Source organism: Brienomyrus brachyistius, chromosome 6 (genome assembly GCF_023856365.1).
Source record: "Brienomyrus brachyistius isolate T26 chromosome 6, BBRACH_0.4, whole genome shotgun sequence".
NCBI classification, from domain to species: domain Eukaryota; kingdom Metazoa; phylum Chordata; class Actinopteri; order Osteoglossiformes; family Mormyridae; genus Brienomyrus; species Brienomyrus brachyistius.
Window position 1 is genome coordinate 4,346,994 of NC_064538.1, and position 25,332 is coordinate 4,372,325.

A 25,332-nucleotide genomic window follows, 5' to 3' on the forward strand; every position below is an offset into this window, starting at 1 on the left:
GACTCCAGCACCCCCCCCCCCCACCACCACCACCACCACCCTATGACCAGGACAACTGTTTGGAGGATAGATATGCAAATAAAATAAAGGTGCACCAGGGTCACCTTTAAAATACACCTCAAAGGTCATAAAATTCAAACAGCCTGTTACTGCCCACAACCAAGATCTAAATATATTTAGAGTTCTTGCGCGTCCATTCCTGTCCTTTTCACCGATAGGTAGTCAGTCTTGTTTTATGTTTCTTTAAAATTGTGTTTCTCCTGTCTGTTCTTCGTCTGTGTTTATTGTAACGGCGGAGATACACATTGGTAATAAGGAGGTGGAAACAGTCATCTATAACCATCCACAATAAAATTAATGCAGAAATTTCATTAAGAGATGACTAATAAGCATCATTATATGATAATTAAAGGCCAAAATGGGCCATAAACCTCTAAATTACACCCAATTTTACCCACATTCCCTGTTTGATGTGTCTTTTGAGACATAAGTAACAATAACATTGGTTTCAATGGATCTACATTATAATCTGCAGCAATTTTCCGTTATTATTCTGAGATTCGCAATCATCCCTTCGTGTTATTCATGTAACTCAGGGCACACAGAGGTGTGATTATTTTTAACAGCGGCGCCGAGTCTGATTTTTTTGATTTTTACTTCTTCGTTGAAACTTTGACTTGTTCACTTTGCTGCGACTTTCCTTAATTTAAGGCAAAATTCTCGGACCGTGACCAACAGTAGACACTCCTAATATGAACAACCGGTCAACCAAGGTAATTGCCATTCCGGTGTGCTTTATACATATTTTAAAATGTGTCTGCAGTGTTCAGTCTCATAATGCTTGTTTCAGAGACAGAGAGAATCATTCCACCATTCACTGCTCTACTAGGGAACTTGTCCTGGTGAGTGTTTAAAGTCCAATCGTAACTTATAAATAAAAGCATATGGATGTTGTTTCATTTAATGATTTTGTTAACTTTCTGATCTTTAATGATCAAGGCAGATATAAGGATCCTGGCTTCAGCATCCCGTGGTCATCCTGAATCTTCCGCTTGACGTCGGTCTAGCAGCGGGGTCAACACTTACCCCAGTGATGCGTCCGGGTGCGATCCCCGCAGATACGCGTGACGTTCACACCTGCACTCCTCCGGCGGCTTGCAGACACAGTGATCTCTAAATCTGCATGCACTGGCATGGATTTTCTGTTTGAAATAGCCTATTAATCACGCAAGTCAGGCTTTGATTCATCCGATCTTGGAAACGCGGTGAGCAAGAGGAAAACCTGAAATGGGGACACGAAGAGGAGAAGAGAGGATGTACTTGTGTGTGGCTCATCTGATTAGGACGCTCTACCTGTATTTGCAAGATTGCTGGTTCAAATCCTAAGGTCACTAAAGTAATTTCACCATTAAGCTCCACCCCAAGGTTCATAACCCTCCAATCAAAAGAAGAGAGAGTGACGGAAGACAAAAGCACAGACAAAGAAAGAATACGGTAGAATATTAAGGAGTAACAGAGGGCTTGCAGAAAGTATTTGACTCTGAGAGCTGAGATGTCACACAGTGTACGACGCCGAGCAGCACCTTTCCTTGCAGTGTGCTGTACTTCAGGGGAGCTGGGGGGGGGGGTCACATACTTTCAGGCACTGGCAGCGGCTCAGCATGGATGGGAGAGCCAGCAGAACCCACTGACGTTTTAGCATTAGAAGTCACATAAATAAAAGCGAGCGGCGTTGAGAAATGGATTCTGCCTTCCAGTGACACTGCAGAGTAACGGCATTGGGCGTAATGAACTATGGGGTCACCAAACTCGCGGAGATATTGTGTCCAGCTGCGTGGGATCGCAGATTGGTCTGTCAGTCAGCCTCTCTTCTGGGTTCTGGGGAGCTGCTCTTGGTATCCTGGTGGGGGGGGGGGGGTAAGGAAGGCCTGGAAACAGATATGAGCAAGTGGAGCCTCCCGTAGGCTTTGGACTCTATCCTGATATTTTTTTTCAACCCACCCCCCCCCCCCACACCTCCCCAGCAATCCAGGACTTTGGAAAGCTGGGCAGATGGTCCCGTCATTTTAAGGGAGAGGAACCGGCCATTTGGACGGGGCGGCCTCTCCTCGGCGCTGACAGGGAAGCTGAGGCGACTCGGTGCCGCTCTGGATCGGCCGAGTCCACTCCTCCATTCGGTGTTCCGTATCCATGGCAACGTCTCACAACATTGCATCACAAATCCTAATGACATAACCTTTCCTTCCTGGACTGAGACCTCCAGTCATCCTTCCCAGTGCCGAGCAGACGCCCGCGACTCCCTCATCCGCCACTGCACTCCCATTGACACTGGCTGGTGTCAGCCATCTGGCGTTCTGGGACCATCATCTTCCGCAGTGCCATTTCAAAATTTTACCTCACCTATATTTTAGTCTCTGGGTTCCTGAGTGTGTCATTTTCTGTAGCTCTGCGATGCCCCCCCCCCCCCCCCCCCACCACTGCTTTCTTAATTTCCAGCTCGGTCTGTATTTTCCATTACACATCTGTGCAGGACTCGAAGCAAAGCCTTAGCTCTGTCCAAGAGTTTGCAGCTCCCCAATGATCCTGCCGTTGGCTTAAAATCTCCTATTTATCCGTCTAAAACGGAATAAAATGGCACAAAAAGAAAAAAAAAAATAAGTCAGAAGCTGCTTTGTGCTCGGCGCAGGTTTTCATGCGGGATGCTGGCCGCGAGTTTTCTTCGTGATCACGTTGCATATTCAGATGCCTGTTGCCGGTGCGTCGTGCAGCAGTGCTCCACTTAAAACAAGACAGCGTTGACATCCACCCCGGTGAAGCTCAGAAAGGTTTTCGCTCCTGAATAAAATTTGACATCACCGCCACACTTCTGGTCGACGGGCCACCATGGCTGATTTCTGTGTACGTTCCAACGGGGAGCTGAGGATCTTATCGAGGTCTGTGTTGGTCTTACTGCAGCTCGGTCCACTTTCAGATGGGGCAGCGAATTCTTGTCCCCCTTGCAAATCACAGAAACCAACATAACAATCCAAAGTGTTTTCTGAATTAGAAGTAAGACGTCAACAAATGTACATTAACAGGCTTAGCTGATGATTTTATTGAAACATTTTTGTACATATGACAGTACAGGGGCGGTCACCATGGAGATATTAATCCATAGTGATAGCCTATGATAACACTAAGAGTTGCAATGGATTATCGTCTTTTCTCAAATGCTTTATATATACCGTGTCCTCCTCGATTTTTTCCATTTAAGTAAAATCTAAATGCTTTTTCCCCTTCATAGCAAACAGGATGCAAACAGGGATGCCAAACTTTCTCTGTACGTTCGTACATGTAGTTTTTTATTTCTTGCACTGGGGGAACAGGTGGTAATGCTACAAAAAAAAACTAAATGGGTAAGTATATGAGAACCTTCTTGATAAAAGTCAGGTACCTTTAAAAATAATGTGAAAGCATCAATTTGTAACTATGTTCAATGAATTAGGACTGATACAAGCACACTCTGCTCCTTCATAGAGGAGCATAAGGGTAGATTTGTTTTTCAATGCAAAAATGCCAACCTCTACATCACCATGGGAACAACTCGCCTTGGAAAAAAATAAAGGCAGCTATTTTTGAAGCTGCAATACTCAAAAATGTCCGTCTCCCCGCAAAGTAAACAAACACATGGACTAGCATGTAAAAAAATCACGCAAACAATGAAGCTGAATGAGCACTCGCACAAAAAGATTCGCCATGAATGTCGTCACTCCCAATCGCCTGTTAATAACCGGGTCACCCCGTCACACTTCGCAAGTGACACGTCGCCTGGGTTTTTAACAAGCAAGGCATTCCAAGAAAGAGAGAAAAAATTACATTACTCGTCGTAAAGTAAAACCGATTGGTCAGACCTGGACTTAAATGAATAAATCCGACGCTGACTCCAGGATTACCTCAGTTATACAGAGGGTAAGTATTTATGGAAGATGGCTGTATGGAAATCAGACATGGTCTTCAGAGATGGCAATGTGCACACATAGCCCTGTGAGATCTCTCTGGACACTTACATGTGACTCCATCTCTCCCAGCAGTCATAACTGGCGCTGCCCTGTTATTGTCCTTTAGCGAAACTTTGCTGACCTGATACCTCATCATCTGTCACATGGTTTCTTTTGGCAGGAAGGAAAAAACTTACAACATTATCCTCGCCCGGCCTCAATGGAGATGAATAATACCACAACTGTGGCAGGTTTTGAGGTTCATTTGTTTAGTTGTCCGGTCAGATCCTCCCTCATGTCCTGCCTGGAGATTCAGGCTCACTGTGACCCTGTATCACAAAGCTGGATGTCTTGCTTAGCCGGATAAGTTGTTGGATTTAAGGTACCCCAGTTTAAATGGACTTCATCTTCGTTCACTTAACCCAGACCAGGGTTGCCGCCTGCCCCGGTTTTCCCAGGGTTGTTCTCATTTTTCAGCAGTATCCTTTCCCGGGACACGAATTGCCCCGTTTTTTTTTTTTTTTTGTGAAAATGTATATCTAATTTAAAATTTTGTAGTTTCAAATAAAACCTCACTTTCCTTTCGCCGCTATTCTTGTTTCTTCTTTCACCGAATGGATAAGGCACAACCAAGGAGACTTGGGGGGATTCCGGCATTGCGGAATCCAAGTTTTACTAGTAAGAATATAAAATCAAGATATCCACAATTCAGTTCTTACTAGTAAGAACTAGTACTGTGGGAATCTGTAATTACATTTTGACTAGTAAGAATTCCAGGTCCACATATCCATAATTGAGTTTTTTACTAGTAAAATATTCACAATTACATTGTAGAGATCTGAAATTACACAAATCCAAATTGTGGAGATATGTGATAAAATTCTTGATATGTCAATTGTGGATATGTGGACCTGGAATTCTTACCATCCATCCATCCATCTTCCAAACCACTTATCCTACTAGGTCGCCGGGGGTCCGGAGCCTATCCCGGAAGCAATGGGCATGAGGCAGGGAACAACCCAGGATGGGGGGGCCAGCCCATCGCAGGGCACACTGACACATGCACTCCTATGGGCAATGTAGTAACTCCAATTAGCCTCAGCATGTTTTTGGACTGTGGGGGGAAACTGGAGAACCTGGAGGAAACCCCACGACGACATGGGGGAGAACATGCAAACTCCGCACACATGTGATCCAGGCGGAGACTCGAACCCGGGTCACAGAGGTATGAGGCAACAGTGCTAAGCACTGCACCACCATGCCGCCCAGCCTTAAACCAAAAGAAAATTTAGCTTGCCGTACATGTCTGTCTCAGGACAAATATCAGTAAGAGCGGCAATACAGATTCATACCTCTATTAACACAATACATTTGCAAAAAATGGTTATTCGCCTCCCACCCAAAATAATCAGAGTATACCGGTTTTTCACGAATCAAAGGTGGCAACGCCAACCACCTCAAATCCAACAAGTTATCCAGCCAAGCAAGAAACCCTGCTTCATGAAACAGGGTCCCGGTTTAAGCGGCAGAGCTTGGAGGAGCGGACGGATGAATGGATTTTTAAATTGTAATTTCCATTTGATTTGAACTGGTTACATGACGGGGGCTGCAGAACTGGGTGTTTTTGTATTCATGTTTATGTAGTTTTAATGTGCATTTAACGTGGCAGTTCATGTGCACTGAGAGGGAGGGGTAGCTTATGGAGGGGGGTAGCTTACAGGATTCTTCTCATGTGGCTTGCAGCTGTAACTGTGCACAATACTATTGTATTCGAACATTCCCCAAACATGAGCCTTTCTTTTACAATGCCAGAAAGGGAAAACCTCGAACTGTAACAATGACTAGTTTCATTGGTTTAAATATTATTTTAATTCAGTTTTGCATGCTGTAAGTTTAAATGCTGCATGTTCTCTGTTTTTTTTTCCAAACACCGTGTTTTAGTTATTGTTCAATAAACCATTGTTTTTTCACAGATTTTTTTTTGTTTCTTAGAGTTTTAAATTGCTTCAGTCTTGATTTGCATACATGATTACTGAACTGACACATTCTTAGTTCATGATTACAAAAAAAAAAACATTATAGGTAGATTTTTAAAATGGGAAGATATATAACTAAGATATACAAGTTGATAGCCAAGGATAGAAGGGTAGTGGGTTTAAATAATTTCTATGCTCTTGCACAATGAAGCTGTAGTTTAATTTCAAAACACACATATTTCATGGTTATAACTACTTAGAATCAAATTCAATGTACAACTGTAGAAAGTTCTGGACAATGGTGGTCATGGCCATTGACCTGGCAGTGTATGTGGGTGGGCTTGTGGTTCTTTTGAGAAGGACAGTCAGGTGAACAAGGGTTTCAGGATCTTTGGTTCACAGATTTATTTAAACTATGTTAATGGTTTTCTTTTGTCACCTAGATGAGGTTCTCCACTGAGCCCTTCCCTCCCTGACGCGCTATTTCCTTTCCTTGTTGTCGTGCTCCTCAAAACAGCTTCTTTATTTTTCTCTTACAGTTTGTTCTGCCTTGACCCCCGTTTCATCGGCTCCGTCCCCATCAGTTCTCAGAAGGAACCCCCCCACCTCTCCCCAAATGAACATTCCCTGCCCATTCCCGCGTCATGTGGTTCCGTTCGCCGTGGCAACCGGAGTACGTCTCACGCCTTGCAGCTTAAAAAAAGAACGGTAAACACGAATGCAGTATGCACCTGGCAGTGAGACGCCCACCACACGACTGACAGGCCCCAGCGTAGCCGTGGCAACGAGACTACGCACAGGGGCAATCAATCGACGGAGCGCGCCTGAGCCCAGCCGACGTCTTGTTTGTTCTCCAAAGGTGCGTCTTTTTGTTTTCTTTTCCCGTTTGCTGTTTTCCTCCCCAAAGACGGCTCCCTCTTTTCCAGGGTCTGATCATTCCTGAGATGCACAAGCCTCGGCTTGTCACAGACGCAGTGTGAAGGTTTTTTTTTTTTTTTTTTTTTTTTACACAAAGCCATAAAACACATATGCAAAATATGTGGCTGTCAGGAGGATGTTAGCACTGTGAGCATTATGCAGCCTGTCACAGGATCTGTTGCTCTGTACGTGAGCAGGCTGTGATTCTAGTATTGAGCTGAAATGGCCATAAAACAAGGGCTTGGTCACTTTGGTGGGGCTCTAATTGATTTTTTAATTTTTTTTTGTTACATTTAAATGGAACTTCAATGACAAACGCAGCAGAGACTGGTGGTGACTGTGATGAATTACGATCAACTGTCTGGAAGGCAATGATTTATTCTGGAAACAAAAATGAAGGTATTGTCATGAATCATCAGCTAAAAGCACGTACACTGTAAGAGGCACATGGTGGTTTGTACTGCTCTTCTGGGCGTTCTCAGTCCATTATGAGCTCGGGCTCCTATATCACGGAGACATCTCTGCTTCACTGGTGACTTCTGCTAGACAGTTCCAGGTCCTTGCTGACCCCACATACTATCCACATTTTCCTTTCCGGCTTTTATATTTCTGTGCTCCCTGTCTGACGTATGGACACTTTGCTCAGGCAAGTCACAAATTATTTATGCTTTGATTCTTGGTCAGGTACTAGACCCAGAACACTTTGTGATCACAAATTTTTTTTCCCCCCAAGCCAAATTGTTTTATAAACATTGTAACATGCGATTAAATTCTAACGAAATTTTGGAAATTGTTTTTGTTGACGGGAAAAGAACGTTAAGTCTAATATTGAATGTGGTTTCTTTCGCAGTCAGAAGACGTAGTTCAGAGGGAGTGGTGTCTGTAGGGCAGTGTTTCCCAACCTGGTCCTTCGGGACCCACAGACAGTCCATGTTTTTGCTCCCTCCCAGCTCCTTGTCACCCACTCCATCCTTTTTTGCTCTCTCCCAGCTCCCTGTCACCCAGTCCATGTTTTTGCTCTCTCCCAGCTCCCTGTCATCCAGTTCATGTTTTTTGCTCTCTCCCAGCTACCTGCAGGTCCCTGAGGACTGGATTAGGGCTGCTCTGCCCATCGGTGTTTGAGTGTGTCTGTAGTCATGTGCCCTAGGATAGCAAAGAATTTCCACTTTGTCTGACCCATGCCAAGCCTCCAGGCTTACAGTAACCTGGCAGAGGATAAGCAGCTACGGAGGATGAATGGATGGATGGATAGATGGATGGATGGAGTTTATCATAATGCATGTATATTATGCAATGCCGGTGCAGTGGGTAACTGAGTTTCCTTATGTCTCCATGGCTGGAGTTTGAGTCCTGTTCTCCGCGTGTGGTGCTTGCATGTTCTGCTGCCACTGTGTCAGGTTCCTTTTGGGGACTCTGGTCTCCTCTAAATTGGCCACAGTCTGTGTGTGTGTGCATCTGTCCATGTGCGTGTGTGTGTGTGTGTGTGTGTGTGTGCACAAGCTCTGTGAATATACTGGAATATACTGGCACCCCCCCCAAGACCATCCCCTGCCTTGCTCTCCATGTTGTCCGGGACGGGCTCCAAGCCCCCTGCATCCCTGTCCACCATAACTTGTTGGAAGATGGGTGAGTATATTTCTTATTAGACGTACCCTAACGACTAAGCTTTAAAAAAGATACAAATGTTGTCCTCCACTAAAAAAGCTTTATAAATCTCACACTCAGTCTTTTGGGGCCACTTCTACTTTTAGGTTTTGTTCCCCGTCGGTGATGTTCGTCAGGAGCTGGCCTCTGCTGACTAACTCCGCTGTTCCCTCCCGTGACTCTGCTGATTTATACCGTTGCTGTTCTACAGAAACGGGGGTAAACAGTCTTCAGCTCGTTGAACTCGTTCTCTTCATCGTCTAGGACAGCGGTCCAGCCCTCACACTTGGCCGTTCCTCATCTGCCGGCCACCCCCCCGTCTCTTCCATCTTCATAGCTGCCTGTTGATGACTTTTCCTTCAGCCGCTAAAATGACTCACACTCTCTGCTGTCGTTTTAACAGGGCCTCTTTCTCCCACAAGCTTTTCCAAATCTACACTGACTCATGCCTCTTTCTTCCTACTTTTACTGCATTTGGTTCCCCCTTGCGATTCCGAGGTTTGCACTTCACTCTAGGGCCATAAAACACAGCCTCACCATCGGCCCTGAATATCCTGCACCCTCTGCTGTTCCCAGCCCCGTTTTCATACCTATTATGTCCTTTCTGCTGAACGCTTCCCTCCATTCAGGCTGTTAACCTTCAGATTTCAGAATGGCTTTTGTTAAACGGCCGCTCGTCTTGACCCCACAAATCGCTGAATTAACAGCTTGTGTGTTTATAGATCTTCTTGGCCTCGCTGTAACCTTTTCTGCAAGCCGTGCATCACGATCCTGCACACGCTGCAAATGCATCACTGTTGTTATTAGTTTGCTTGCCCTACCTTTATTTAAACTTATGAAAGGTGACAGTAGCTTACAGAATGCCACACATTTGTTATGCTAAACTCTTAGCGACTTAGTGCGCCTGGAAAATGTTTGTTTCATTTCTCGGGCCCCGATGCGAATCTCTCCTTTTTTCCCCCAGACTCTATACTCTCACACTGAAATTTGTTTTCCTCTTTCGATTCCCACACGGCTTTTTTTTTTCCTTGTGCTCCGCATAACTCCTTGTCCAGATTGTGCGTCTGCTGGTTTCCTCGGCTTTCCTCAACTCCTTATTCCTTCTTCAGCTTGTCAGCTCTCCTTTGATTGGCTCGTGCATCTCTGCCATCTTCCTGTTTATTTACTGGAAATGCTACTTTAGCGCTTGGTGGAAAGTGCACCGTTTCCGCTCTGCTTTTATCACCACTCTTTTAACTTTTTTTCTCCAGTGAATCACTCACCTAAACTTTTTCACCACTTGCTTTATACCTGCTTCCTGCATCCTACAGTGCGATATGTAACCTAGCCGGCAGTGAATCGTCTGCATCTGTCACTTCCCCCCACGACACTGAATATTTTTTTTTCTTTACTAACTTTTAATTTCCCCCTTCTTTGTCACCTCTAATTATTTTTTTCTTTCCTCGCTGTCAGCCACCAGTAGCTGGATTTTGAACTGAGTAAATATGCTCCACCATCATCGCAATAAATACTTTGCTTCTGAAGCCGCCATGTAATCGTGGGTAATTTATACTCATGTTTCACTTAGTGGAAGCTGTCCGACTGGCTAACTGGCCAGTCTCTGCTTCTTGCCCCCCCCCCCCCCCCCCCCTTTTTTTTATTGTGTCATAATGGGGCCTAAAGTTGAAAGTAAGAGCAGCATCTGGTGCCGTATTTAAGTTTGAAAGAGAAAGAAAATCAGCCCATCTGAGCATGGAATCGGATTCACTCTTTACTTTACTGATTTCACCAAATGTATTTAAGATTTGTTTCTTCCTTTTACTGCTGGTACTGTATTAAGATCATTACTATCTCTAGGTTTTTTAATATCGTTTTTTTTGGAATATTTGAGTCCATAATTTATAAAGTACAAAGTATATAGTATACGAAGTATAGCTGGGTTTCCAATATGCAGATTTCTGGTCAGCTTTCTAGGAACAAATAGGACGTGTATAGAAGTGATGAATGTAGTTTGCTTGTCCCATTAAGGTTCACGTGTAATCTTTCGTTACCGCAAAAAAAGGATGTAATAAACAAACAAAAACAAATCCATCTCCATCACATTTTATTTTTTAAAAAAGAAGCTTTTTCTGAGTAAAGTACTATTATAAACAACCTCATAACCATCAGGGTTCGATAACTGGAGTCAATTGTGTCTTTTGACAGTAAGAGGTGGTGCACACTGGGGAAAACGTCTGTTCTGTACGAGAAGCACAAGCTGAGACTCACAGGGAGCTTTCACACCAGAGTTCCGGAACCTGGTCCCCGGTTACAAGTTCCCGGACCATCTGAAGGGCCTGTTGTTTCAGTGAGGGTGGGATCCGGAGGAGTAACCGAGTTAGAACCTCTGAGCGCAAGGAATGCCTGGGGAGCCCGTCAAGGTGTGGAAAAAATGCCCTCGGAAACTCGGAACAAACAAATAATAGGGAGGTACAGCGGTTGAGTGCTGAGCACCGTTACCTCACACCTTCAGGGGGGAGCTCCAGGACCCGGTGCCCCTATCCCAGGATAGGCGGCGGGAAGATGGATGGATGTATCAATGCCCTTCAATGCATTAGCATCTTATCCAGAGTGAATCGGAGCCGTCTGCCCTATGCTACCTGGGACAAGCTCCAGGGTCTCAACAACTCCGGCCATGATAAGTGGTTTGGAAGAAGGATGAATAGCAGTCATAATAAATTTTGGCCTTAATAATGCAGGCATCTGATTCCACTGTCATCTCTGGAAAAAAAACCTATACATCCAGTATAATTTATTCAGATTTTAATTCCCAGAACACCGGAGAATGGTTCTAGGCTACTGGTAGAATAAATTTAAAATTTAAGGTATTATTTAAAAAAATAATAATGTATTATTACATGAATGTAACCGAAAGAAAATATTATCGACACATAAACAAGATCTGAAAGATTGAGTAATTCCTCATCATTTCACGATTTCACTGGGATGATAGCAGAGCCAGAAATGGGCGCCGTCTGTCAGGTATAACATTTCTACTTTCATGTATCTTTGATGGGCTGGAAATGATATATGTTTTTCCATAAGGGTAAGTGAAGAGGAGTCTGGACTGGGGTCATCGCGCACCCCGTCCACCCCCCTCCCACACCGCCCCTCCCCATCTGTAACAAAGTACCTTTATCCTTGGTAACCCAAGCCTCAGTTCAACCCGCACAAGAGGGCAATAAAAATAATGTGATGGACAAAGGAATACGCCTTTTCTCACATTCCAAAACACACTACTTGGAAAGAATAATACTCACTGACAACAACAACAAGAGTTATATATATATATATATATATATATATATATATATATATATATATATATAAAAAAACCCACAACTATTGGAAGGATTGGCAGGAAATAGGTGGATGTACGCCGATGTTGTAATAACCCATTTATGTTGTTATAGTGAACATGTAAAAGTTACTTCTATTATTACCGAAACCGTTAATTTCAAATAATTAAATCTTTCAGCAGATTTTACAGTATAAAAGCTTAAATTACACCCTTGACATTTTGATAGCTATACCTAATTGCATCATGTATATGAAAGCAGACATGGCAAAGCCTGAGACTGCAGTGCGATTCTTGCATTAACGAGGAAAATACCACAATCCCGGCACTACATGCTTTCCATACTATTATCATTTACCTGCTGCTGAACCGCTGATTACCTTAAACAAGCATATACAGAGTGGTTCATTGACTGCTCATTTCCACACTTTGACTGAGTGTTACTGGATGAGTTTTGGTTGATCCAGCATCTCTGCTGTCAACCTCTAGCCTTGGGAGAAGCCAGCCGTCATAATTAGGGTACTTATCGAAGCTTCGAGAATGTACATTTAGGTTTATGCATGGGTGCACATAAACTTGAATCTAAATATTTGTATTTTCTCTATTGAACAAACACTTATACCCAAAGCGAATTCAGAATTCCTGGAGCAACTGAGAGCTGAGAGCATACCCCAGTAGCCCGGTGGGTTCTGAACCAGTCACGCACCGCATCCTGACCCACGAAGCTATACACCTCCCCCAGATGGCCCCTCAGACTTCATCTAAAGTCTGATTCTTAAAAATGATCAAAATCAAGCATTGAACAAAATGTCATAGATCAACAAGTCAGTAGAAAGAATCAGGCGTTGTTATGCGGAGCTGACACAGGCAGTGAAACTGCCAGCGCATACTTACCCTCCCTATACTGGGAAACACCCTCCCTTCTCCTTCTTCTCTTGGCTGCTCCTGTTAGGAGTCTCCACAGCGGACCATCTGTTTCCATTTCTTCCTGTCCTCCGCATCTTCCTCTTTCAGACCAGCCACCTGCACGTCCTCTCTCACCACATCCATAAAGCTCCCCTCAAGGCCTTCCTCTTTTCCTCTTGCCTGGCAGCTCTTTCCTCAGCATCCTTCTCCCAACATACCCAGCATCTCTCCCCCATACATGTCCGAAACCAACGCAATCCCGCCTCTCTGGCTCTGTCTCCAAACCGTCCAACCTGAGCTGCCTGTTCATCCTCCTCGCTCCCAAAGCAAATCGTAACATCGTTAACTCTAGCCACTTCTAGCTTTGCACTTACCCTTCCTACAGTGGGAAGCATGCAACACGAGGTCAGTACAAGAACTTCAAAAATCAAGTGCTAGATTATTATATTGTCATGTAGGAGCTAGGAAGACACTGTTTTTTATCTGCTGCCCATTAGGTAATCATACTGAGCTGACTGAGCTATTTGGTGGGAATTTGGGGGAGACATTTTACCAGCTCACTGTCAAAGTTCTGGTTTCACCAACGAGATTTCAATCCATAACCGACGATCACCTAGTCAAATATCTACAAGCCTTCAGAACAGCATGTCTCTGAAATGCAAAATTAAAATGGACTATGTATTTATGAAAATATCCATTATTCTCTATTGCGGTTTGTTTATTGGATAATATATTAAATTGCGCCGGTCGAAACATTTCTGGTGTCCGAGACAATCTTTGCTGCAGCGCCCCTCGTCGGCGCCCACTCCGAAGATTATGTCACCTAATGGGTTTACCGGCACCTCAAGGTAAACTGGAGTGGTTATTAAAAGGAAGAACACATGGAATCTTAAATTACTATTAGCCAAAAAGGGGTAAAACGAAAGCAATGATATGTGCAGGGGCATAAGCGTCCGAATTCATTAAAATACTGAATACAAAATTACCGATACCACACAGCGCGGAATACTGCAATACAGATGGGAGACAATTCCACTTTGCAACTACCCAATGAGTGCGTCGGGTTGCAAAGTTATGGAGAATGGGCGGGTGCAACGCTAAACATTGTCCAATAGATAACTGCTAGAAGTTTGATTGACATCACCCAGTCAGCAACGCAACATGTCGCCGCCATATTCAAAAATGTCTGTTTAGTATGGGAGGCATATATGTATGCGAATATAAAAATGCCACTATACTGTTTTGCATTGTTTCTGCCTAGTTAACTGAAGACGTGGGTGTCACGTGTGTATTTAGCTGGGATCGCGTTTGGAGAAACCCGAAGACTTGTCATGTCCGACAAGGGTCCCAAACTGAAGCTGAAGAGGAAGAAGTGTGCAGCTCAGGAGAGCAGCTTTGCGACAGAGAGCAAAGCACCGCGGCAAAGCGCCTCCCAGGCCGGTGCCGCGGCGAGCACGATGCCTGCCGCACAGTAAGATCATCACGCGCTGCACGGTTATCCTTATACTGCAGGAAGCGGCGGATTAGGTAGTTAGTGTTACACGGCTTATATATCGGATAGCCGGCTCCTTTTGCAACGGGGCGCAAACAGATCGCGTTGGGCTGGAGCAGCCGTCTGACCCGATAAGGTCCGGGAATCCGGGCACATGAGATCGTTACGGCAATGAAGCCAACGCAGTGCTACTTTGTGTCGCTCCTCTCCTTTCTTACCGGATGTTCATAACGTGAAAGATTAAACAGAAAACAAATACATTTTAAAATGTGTCCAGTTGGGACGAATTTCCCTGCTTTAACTGCTGCTTACATTGCATTAGTCCCGGCGCCACCAATTTGATTCGGGACATAATCAAAAACGATTTTTGGTTGGTATAACTGTAGGAAGAATCCTGGGGGAGGGTCTATAATTTTGTGTTCACAGAGAGAACTTCTCTCCCTTGTAGTGATGCATGGTGGGATAAGGCCGACCTCCCGGGGATGGAGCAGCTGTGGGCATCTGTCTTGAAGGCTGCTGTCCCCCAGCTGGGGCAGGACATCTGGAAGGCTGTGCCCGTCCTTCCTGCAGCTCCTCCGCCGGTGCGTCTGCGTTTCCAGCTTTTATTTCCCTCTGACGCAAGGTGGCCACTTTGGAAAGGAGCCCATCTGAGATAAGATGACATCGTTGGGAGGGCTTGGGGGGTGGGGGGCTGACAGCTCTGGGACACACACAGGAGATAACCTGATCACTTATACAGTTAGCTGATGCAAACTCGCATTTTAATAAATTATTCATTTCGGGGACTGCTTCGGCCGGAGAACATTATCTCTCGCGGCAGCGGGGAAGGTGGCGAACGTGGCACAGTCAGCAGGGGGGAGTGATGAAACGGCCGCTGCCGTGGGGCTACATTCCTCAGACCTGTCCTTCCCTCCCCTTTAAATGGCTCCATGCACGTGCTGCTTCTGTCTCTGTTTTTTTTTTTATACCGGGGGGGTGGTGCTCCTGCTGTGAACTTTGTCGGCCTTTAAAAGAAGTGATCCTGTTTTTATTTTTTGCCGTAGAGGCCGTCAGACGGCGAGAGCGCTGGGTGCCGGTGGTGCTGCCGCCTTTCTGACGCGGTGGCTCCCTTCCCCCCGGTCGCTAATCCGCATGTCCGCCCCGTCACCAGCACGGACATCTGCACGCCCAGCAGTCCTCTGCGGCCGGCTGATTCCGGGCCAGATCTGAGGGAAGACGGGAGCGCGCGGCAGGCCGGCGATTCTGCTGGCCGGCAGGTGCGAGGAGAGGAGGTGGCGGGGGGCGGTGGCCTCCGTCTGGACACAGAGATGGGGCGGCGGCCCCCGGCCTTACGGGAGACGGCGGCGGCCGTGGGCGGGAGCCCAGGGACCGCAGGGGCGGCCGCGGGCGAGAGATGCTCGCATGGTATGACTGAGAGCGGCCCGGAGACGATCCCTACGGGGCTGCGGAATGAGTCCGAGTGCCTGGAGGCTGATGGGAATCTGAGAGGGGCCGCCGGCTTGGCAAGCTGCCCCCTGTGCACCATACCGTTCCCTGCCGGGTAAGGCTGCTCCGGAGAGATGGATCCGCTCTCATTCCGTCATTGCCAGCCTGCTGCCTCACTTCTCTCTCTCTCTCTCTCTCTCTCTCTCTCTCACACACACACACACACACACAGTCCACATATTCATATCTTTGTGGAGACTCTCCATTCATTTCTATGGGAAAAACCATAATCCCAACTATGAAAATCTTAACCCCTAGCCAGCCCCAACCTTAACCATAAGTAGCCAAATAAAACACACACACACACACACACACAGAAAGGCCAGTGTTTTATTTCCTTTTCAGAACAATGAATCCTTCTGGAAACAGACCTTATAGGCCTGATCAGGGAAGCCCTGCCCTCAGTTCCTTGCCACGCTCACGTTCTTCCTGTGCCTGGTACGTTAATGGAGCATCGTTTAGTTAGCGCCTTACCTGCTTGCTGTCTTTGCACGGCCTGTCAGCGGGCTACTTTCATATGACTAATACACAATTTAAATTCAGACATAAACAAGCTGGATTCGCTGACCCTGTAACTCTATCCCATTAGCCTCTCTATCCAGGAGCTATTTGGGATACATTTACATGCGGGTTGCTCCTATTCCACAATGATTTGCCTTAAATACCATAAACAAAGGCGGGCCAGGTTGCCGATGACGGCCAAGCAGCTGGGTGAATGAATGTCGGCATGAAAATCAGCGGTGACTAAGCATTTTGGGGGATGGTTTTTGACAGAATGAAGTTAGAGGCGTGGCTTCGCTAGACTCCTGTGATGATTCCTGGTGCTGGCATCGTATCACACTCTCCCAGTGTTATACAGCACCGAATACAGTGACAGTTCCTGGTGCTGGCATCATGTCACACTCTCCCAGTGTTATACAGCACCGAATACAGTGACGGTTCCTGGTGCTGGAATCGTTTCACACTCTCCCAGTGTTATACAGCACCGAATACAGTGACAGTTCCTGGTGCTGGCACCGTCTCACACTCTCCCAGTGTTATACAGCACCAAATACAGTGACGGTTCCTGGTGTTGGCATCGTGTCACACTCTCCCAGTGTTATACAGCACCAAATACAGTGACGGTTCCTGGTGCTGGCACCGTCTCACACTCTCCCAGTGTTATACAGCACCGAATACAGTGACGGTTCCTGGTGCTGGCACCGTCTCACACTCTCCCAGTGTTATACAGCACCGAATACAGTGACGGTTCCTGGTGCTGGCACCGTCTCACACTCTCCCAGTGTTATACAGCTCCGAATACACAGCTTAGCCCATCCTCGTTCTCTATCAGTGAAATGAAAAAATGACTGATCAAAACCCACCTTTAGGCGGTGTATCCACAATCCAGTCCTCCGGGACCCCCAGACAGTCCACATTTTTGCTCCCTCCCCGGTATGCAGTGTTCTTCATTGCTTGACTCTTTGGTTCAGGGGGGAGGGTGTCCCAGGACTGACTTGGGAAACATTGCCTTAAGGTTTATGTCAGTTTGTTTAGCGCCATTTGCCGATAGATACAGAAAAACCCACCATGGTCCCGGTTTTCACACATCAAATGCATTTAGATGAAGTCTGGGCAATTATTTTCTGAGGTGGGCCAAATCCAAGCAAATCCAATACAGGCCGTGTCTCATGTCAGCTGTAATAGAAGGTGATATTTTTGGGGGGAGACCTTCTTTTGCATGCCATATGGATGTTGCTGTGTATTTGAGATTCTCCATGGCACTTGTCGATACATAAAATTTTACCGTTTTTTTTTTTTTAACGATCGTGTCGGCCAGTGAATAATATCTCTGTGGATCACACGTGGCCCAGGTCTGGTCAGGTAAATGAAAGTCACGCGAACATCATAAATTCTGTGGATTTAAGAACATCCTTCACCGCTGTCTCACAGATGGTTGTTCATGCTTACTGTGTGATATTTCTCATGCTACAGAACCATCAGGAATGTAGGAAGTATCTGACATTTCAGTCGGTCGCTTCAAGTGTGTAATTGCATTTGTTCGGCTCTGTTTGTTTATTTTCGTCTGACGCGATTGTGCTCCGTTGCTTGGACTGAATGTGAGTCGGCTTTGCGGTGCATCAACACAGATAAACAGCACAGAAGCTGGTGCAGAATTTGGTAGAGAAACATTTTTGGAAAGATCTGAGCAGTGGAGCAAAGGTGGGAGAAATTTTAAGACCCCGCCCCCTCACAATCATGCTGCATGGTGATTGGCTCTACGGAACGCCATTCGTGCTCTGTTCCAGTTCACGTCTTCAACACAGACATGACTGCAATGAAACAGGCTCAGATGTTGGTCACAATAATATTAATCACTTCACAATATTTTATAAGTAACATTTTGGAGGATGAAAAAATCCTTTGCCTGTATTTATTTTTTTGCTGTGGATTTAGTTCGTTTTGCTGGTTCAGTATTTTACATACTCTGCTTATATTTTACTTACCTTTAACCTGGGGGAGATTTTTTCCGTTAAATGGTTTGGTAATGTACAGCACCAATGGTTTGGTAATGTGTATATTTTAGGCCCTTATAAAGTATGTAATTAATTCTGAGGTTTTCTTACTTGAGAACTTATTTTGTTTGGCTAACTATTTTTCACCAGATAATCAAATACTGTACCTTAAACTTCCCGGCTAGCAGACATTTAGCTTTTCTTTTTTTTTTCCTGTTTGATCATCTTCCTAGCAATCACGGCCATTTAAAGCTGGATCTGCCGCTTTTGTGTGCAGTTCAATGCATTTTGAAAGGCGTAATTAGGTTCACCGAGACGGCAGCCGGCACGTTCCAGCGCGTAAACACCTTCCCCGCGAGAGCGCGTCTGCTCCGACTGCGCCCGCCGTCAACGCGCTTTGTTCGCTGGCAGCGCGCTGCGATCCCGGCCGCCTCTCGCGCTCTTCAGCCGCCGCCGCGCGCCAGCTGCAGATGTGCAGGATCTGATGCGCTTTAATGACGCAGGCAAGGCGGGAGGTACTCCGTTTATGTGGAGTGAGTTCCTGCGGTGGCTGGGCCATGTTTTCCAATCCCCGTTTCTGGGATGTTGTACAAGACGGCCGATGTGTTTCCTCTGGTTGCAGAAAGGGGGGGGGGGGGGGGGTGATTACATATCTTTTAAGTCATTCCCCCAATTTTAACATAAACATTTAGGAATGGAAACACTGATCATAGTGTGACTTCTGAACATGGATGGCCGATGTATCACTCAGGGTCGTCGGTGCTAAATAACTAAATAATCACAGTGAGTGTTTCAGTTTAACGTCCTGGGTTAGGGCGCTGACATGGTCATTAGGGCAGCGCTGCCCTGATATGGCCCCGTATAGCATGTCAGCCCCAGAGCGGTACTCCTGTGTTATCCCGTATCTCTACGGGAGAGTTACGTCAGCGATTTTAAGCAGCTGCCTGACGTAATTATCATTGAGTATCGGGTAAATCCATTCCTGCAGTAACAGGGTTATGGATGAGGCAAACTGTATTAAGACCTAGGTTTGGTCACCCCCTTCTGGGTGTTACCTCAGTTCATGAAGTTATACTTACATAAGCGATCTTAGGGCGGAAGGATGGTTATCTGTTCAGAAAGATAACCAGTCAGATTGTGGAGGAGGTGGGTTAAAGCAATTAGAGGAGGCGGATCAGATGTCTTGGTCCCGCCTCCTCTAGTTGCTTGGACCCACCTCTGCAATCTGATTGGTTATCTCTCTGAGCCAGTCATCTTTCCTTCTGCCCCCAGAACTCCCATGACCACTACTTCACAGGGCCTGAATCATTAGGAGTCTTGTGGATTGTAGCTGAAGGTGATTATATCTGCTCTCTTCTGTGGGACCAGTTATAAAAGTAACAGAGAAGGAACCTTAGGTTAGTTCAAAGTATGAAAATAAAAGTCCAGCGTGTGAACCGGAGCTAGTCGTACAGTCACCGTGAGGAGCAGCGAGGACCGGGGTCCTTGCGCGGGAATGAGGCGCATCCGGTGCGGCCCGAACAAGGCTGACATTGTGCCGGCAGCATGGGGCTGTGAAGGCAGGCCGGGCAGCACGAGCAGACCCAGCCCGGGCCACACGCCTTGGCCAGGGAACACAGCACTGCTGTGCAGCCCTCTGGCGCAGACACCCGTGGACAATGGGTCCCCTTGTTTCCCAGAAGGAAGCGGGAGATCACTAGTTCCACAGAATGCGGATTTGGGGATTTGGGCTGAGGGGGCGGAGTTACTTTACCGCTTCTGAAAGTGAAGAGTCCCCACATCCCACCCCCCCGTCAAACTCATCCAGCCATCTGGGTGCAGGCGGGCATTCTTGGAAAGTACATTATTGAAAATCTGCTCTAATTTCATTCCCCCCACCACATCCCTTTCGCCTCCTGCCTGCGTTCTGCCCTTCGGCTGAAGGGTTGGGCGCGACTTCGGCAGATTAGCACTGAAGGGCCCAGGAAGAGAGCGTGCGTCACGCGGCACCGAGTGCACAGCTGCACCCGGTGGAATGCCGGCTGTAGGCATGTGGCGGCGCACGCTACCCAGGATCGCCAGCAGGTGGTGTAGCAATCAAGGAGCCTTGTGGTTTAAGTCCTCCCTTCTGCTATACCATTTCGGCAGTAGAATTATGCAAACATTCAGCAAGTTAAAGAATTTGTGCTTGTTTTTGAAGAGTCTGATTTTACCATTTGCTCCACAAATCAACTGACTGCAACCATTCTATACTTGGGCATCAAATAATATCACAAATCCATGTTTGGAGTCGTCTGATGCATGTGCATCTACACAGACCTTTTTCTTTTTGAGCAGGTTAAAAGGTGGTAGCCCTGCTTTACCATGACTGCCGGCTACTACTGTGTCATGTTCTCCAGTGAGACTGAAATCATGGTCACTGGAAATAAACCTCTGCTATGGTGCTAGGTGCGCTGTTCTTCCACATGCACACGTTTACTATGATCACATGCGATCGGTGAATTATGTAATCCCCCCCCCCCCCAAATACTGTGTCAGTCTGTATACAGAATTCACGACTGTAATGTGCTTTTCTACAGGTTCAGCCAGATGGACTGCGATGGACACCTCGCCAAATGCCTCTCCGAGATGAATGAAGACGTCACATGGTGATCCAGTCTTTCGGTTGATTCATTCTCCCGTTCTGCTTTCTCCACGCCAATCTGAAGATTGTGTTTGCAAGTATTCCAGTTCATTGTGTCTTTACTGTATCGCTAGCGCTGTAGAGTTCGGAATTTGCCGTTCTCAGTGTCAAACATGGAGTCAGACAGCGAAACTGTTCAGAAACTGAACATCTTACCAAGAAGATTCAATTACCAGGTTGGAGCCATGGAAGGTTATTTCAAACTGCATCATATCAGTAGACGTTCCACTATAAAATGGGCACTGAACTGGAAAATTTTATCTGTACAATCTGCTCTTGGATGTCTGGTGGCTAAATACACCAAGATGAAAAAAAATGTGAATCCATACATGCCTGCCTTGAGTCTTCTTGGAGCACCGTGAAGCATGAAGCCCTTTCCTGTCTGCACACCTCCTCAATTCTCCTACTCTTGAGATTACGGACCTTCTTGGAGCACCGTGGTATGTGCTGAAGGCCTGTGCTATGTGGAAGAACTGACCTTCCAGAGAAGTAAGACCCTTCATCGGGCCGGAGACTCAGGCGAGTGCAGCGTGGATCCTGAACTCGGCCGACAGATGGCCGTGCTCTTTTCGCTTTGTGTTCCAAGCCCTTCTCTTGGTCTCTCTGGTGTGGCTTCTTGATAAAAGTTCATCCAACGCCTGTAGGTTCCTCCAAAATCACCACAGTAAGACACGCTAATGCGACATTGCCACAATGCTAATGGGTGCAATCGCCAGATATCGTTGACTATGATAAATGAGTAATTAAAAGAATGCAGGGAGATCCACGGACCCCAAATGTATGTGGTGTGCAAATGGAAAGTGTCAGAGAGGAAAACCAGTTATGTGGCTAATGAGAATTTAAAGACTGCCATTACCATTCGGTTGCAAAAGTTTGAGAAGACATTAAATAACGCATCATGTTCGATATTAACACAATTTTCAGTTTTAATTTCTAATGTGCAAGATGATTATCCTCTGTATTAGTTTATTTGTCTTTACAGTTAAAATTTTGCTTAACTAACTCAGAGGCAAGAAAAATACAACTCACACCCAAAAAAACAAATTAATTACAATGAACGTTTACCGCTTTACAAGTGTTACCTAGGATGTTTAAGACTAATCTTGTAAGACCAAACGATGCCGTGTCCAACACCCAGTGCTGTCCCGTTGAAGATTGATTTTTCTCTTTACATATTTATAAAACAAATGCTTCAAATATAAAATTTTTTCCCTGTAGCACACTGATAGAACATACTTTGCTTTGGACTTTAAACACAAAAAAATGCAGAGAACAAGAGTTGCAGTATTTGGCAAAAACACGCATCTTCGCCACTTTAAAAACTACGTTCTCTTAAGTCAGGTGCCGATCCAAGATACTGGGGGGTTCCACTTATTGCAGAGATGTGCCTGGGGGCCACAGAGGGCCTCGTATCTGGAGTGTGAAACTATGCGGCTCACAGCACTAAGAGGCTTCCTTCAGTCTGACAGGAGAACCCAGGATAGACTTCTGGTCAGAGCTGTAAATATTTACACCGATGCCTCCAGCAGTGTCACAGCTATCTGTCTTGCTGCGAATATGTCCACATATTTGAAGCAGGTTCAATTATCTCAACGGCACATTCATACCAGTCATTAGCACATTAGCCATACAGAGCATTGTAAAAGTGATCTGTTTGACGAGCAAGTCAAACAATCCTTTAAAATGCATTACAGTCATGTTCATTATGTAATACCTATGACTGTGTCCTGAATGCTCTTTGTGTCAGACTTAATCTAAATCCTTACCATTTTATACATCACGTAACTTGCCTTTGATCTCCAAAGGAACTGTAAAGTATAAAGGTGTATCCTAAATTCAAAGGAACAACAGCAATCCAGTTTCAGCAGGTTTTCTCTCTGCTGTCAAGTATCACTGTAGAAAAGTTGTGTGATATCACAGCAGCCTGTTAAAAATGAGCTCCCAAAGTTACAGGATTGCTTAAACAGGGAACCACCCGCATATGTATTGCTGGTGATTAGCCCTCTATGCAGAGATCATGTGTTTTGGAAGGCATGTAATCAAAGCGATTAAAGCTCGGCCCTGTAATCTCTGCCAGCTGCACTATCTGCTGCGGTTGCCTTTGTCGTTCTCGAACGACCAAGCCCCATTGGCTAAATGAGTGGGGACGGATCTAATTAATCCTATTATAGTATTATCATATTAATATAGGGCAGATTTAATCAAATAATTTGCATTGAAGATTTTCTCCTTCGGGAAGGGGGGGGCTATGTAAACTCCAAACTTAACTTTAAATTGCAAGTTCATTTTGTTCATTTTCAAGTGTTCGGATGGAATTGGGGGGGGCAGGGTGTTGTTATGCATTACGGGACCTGGGTTTGGGTGCTGAGGTGATATGACCTGGTGGCTGCCTGTCCCGCATTTGGGGGGGGGGGGGTTCTCAGTGCTCAGGGCATTGGTGGTGGTGGTGGTGAGGGGGGTTCTCAGTGCTCAGGGCATTGGTAGTGGGGGGGGGGTTCTCAGTGCTCAGGGCATTGGTGGTGTGGAAGTGCTCTTTCTCCTGGGGCGATGTCAGGAGTTATACAGGAAGGGAAAAATGGGGGCCCATTGCCTCAAAGTCATGCTGCTCTCAAACGGTAGTGGCGTAAGTGAATGCGAATCGCAAATCAGAACAGCAGTTACAAAACAAACAAGCAAACGCAAATGCAGTGAGTCCCCCCTCAAGTCATCACAAATCATACATGGTTATACAAAGGAGTTGGACATTTACCAAACATAATGCATCAAATAATTTAGATACACCCCACAAAAACAACATAGCTACACATTTTTACATTGCCATCCTCATCTTCATTATTACATCAACATCCGTGTCTAACACACATCATAGTCCCAGTTCAATATGGATGACACCCTTAGCAATACTTCTAAATGTAAAACGTCATGGGCCTTAAATCACAGCTGTACTCTGATTGGCTGGCGAGATACTAGCAGTGTGCGATTTCCAACCAACATAGATTCCAGTGGAGACAGGAAAACAGCGGAGGCTGCTGACGATCGGCACGCCATTCGCCCCCCCAGGGCTCAAAAACAAATGCAGGGCTGTGGGGAGGGCAAACTGTTCTAAAAAGTAGCTACAATTTAACCCAGTGATTGTTTCAAGTGCAATCTGGAATACGGTGGAAAATATATACTGGATCATTGAGGCACTTCTTAAGAAATCATTTCATCTCCAGTTTCTCTTGGAAAAAATAACTTGCCAGTAAAATGCAACTCCTTTGTAGATGAATTAGCGATTAGCGGAGGAAAAAAAACAAAACAAATGGTTAGAAATAAAAACATGCCATTTCTTCATCAATAAAAGGCATCGATTTGTGTTTGCTACCTACAGAATAATACAAGTTTATTATAATTTTTCCTTCATCGTTGTACATTCTTGTTTCAGAGGCCTGACCTCCTTCAAGATGACCAGTGTCTTTGAGAAATGAAATCGACAGGGAAAAAAGTGCACAATAATTCAAGTTCTGGATCAGGACTGTCATATTTACCCAGGGATGACAGATGTACTAGAAAATTCTTTGTGGATGCAGGCACAGAATAAGCAAGCTTTTTTTCCTCAGGTATAAAGCCAGTAGCGCTGCAGCCACCCCCCCCCCCCCCCCCAACACAAGGGTTAAAAATAAAAATGGAGAGTGGTTTGAGGAAGACTACCACTTACTGACCTTGGGGGAATTTTTTTCATGTAATTTTGTACATTTTCTTTCCTTTCTTGTCTCCTTTGCAGTTCACCCAATTCCCCCAAGATAATGTTTGTTTCCATTGCAAAAAAAAAATAGTCTTGCACAGGGGTTCCTTGACCTTGCATGCAAGAGAGAAGCTGCGTACACTGCGACCCCCACCCCCCCCCCCCCCCCACTTCCAGAAGTCAGTGAGATGGTTTTTTTCTTCCCTTCCAGGACGATCACAGGTGTGCAGACTGTCTGTTTTTCCTTCATACCGACTCCTCCGTCATCAGCAACATGGGATTAATGTATTCGAATCCTTCAAATTCGGACTGGTCTATTCTCTTAATGACGTCCCTGTGTGGGGGGGGGGGGGGTAAGGTGGGGGTGGGGTCATTCACAAACTCTTTATATAACATGACTACAAAAATATCAGAAATACATATTTACTTACTCTGGATGTGTTTAAAAAGCGTAATTTTTACAATTTAAAAATATAAATAGGTAAGATGAGGTAGTCTGGGTATTGTGGGATTCAGTGTTATAAACATCAGTGAATAAGGTACTTAGGATCTATTTATCTCTATGCATTCATATGGGAAGAAAGAAAATTCTGCCTTATCTGTCGACTCTCACTGTGGGTAATCATCTGTAAATTAGGCTAAGTCCACTTCGAGTGGCTGTGTAGCGGTGAATGTACTGGTGCCACTCTTCCAAGAACACCAGGCAGGGCTCTCATCACCCACGGTACAGATGGCTG

At 45.6% G+C, this 25,332-nt stretch overlaps 2 protein-coding genes across 7 annotated transcripts in view; one reads left to right on the forward strand and one right to left on the reverse strand.

The window, feature by feature from the left end:
• Positions 1 to 13,913: 13,913 nt before the first annotated feature.
• On the forward strand, positions 13,914 to 21,197 carry si:ch73-70k4.1 (uncharacterized). Its single transcript, XM_049017884.1, has 4 exons — positions 13,914 to 14,208; positions 14,678 to 14,810; positions 15,273 to 15,769; positions 20,768 to 21,197. The coding sequence occupies exons 1-4, from the start codon at positions 14,069 to 14,071 to the stop codon at positions 20,838 to 20,840; spliced, it is 843 nt and encodes a 280-aa protein (XP_048873841.1). The 5' UTR covers positions 13,914 to 14,068; the 3' UTR covers positions 20,841 to 21,197.
• Positions 21,198 to 21,772: 575 nt separating this feature from the next.
• The window catches only part of prkcz (protein kinase C, zeta), a 113,393-nt gene continuing 109,833 nt past the window's right edge, over positions 21,773 to 25,332 (reverse strand). For all 6 annotated transcript variants that reach the window (XM_049017845.1, XM_049017843.1, XM_049017849.1 and 3 more), the window contains one exon: positions 21,773 to 24,929. In XM_049017845.1, coding sequence (XP_048873802.1) covers positions 24,842 to 24,929 — 88 coding nt within the window. In that variant the 3' untranslated portion in view covers positions 21,773 to 24,841. The remainder of the gene's footprint in view (positions 24,930 to 25,332) is intronic.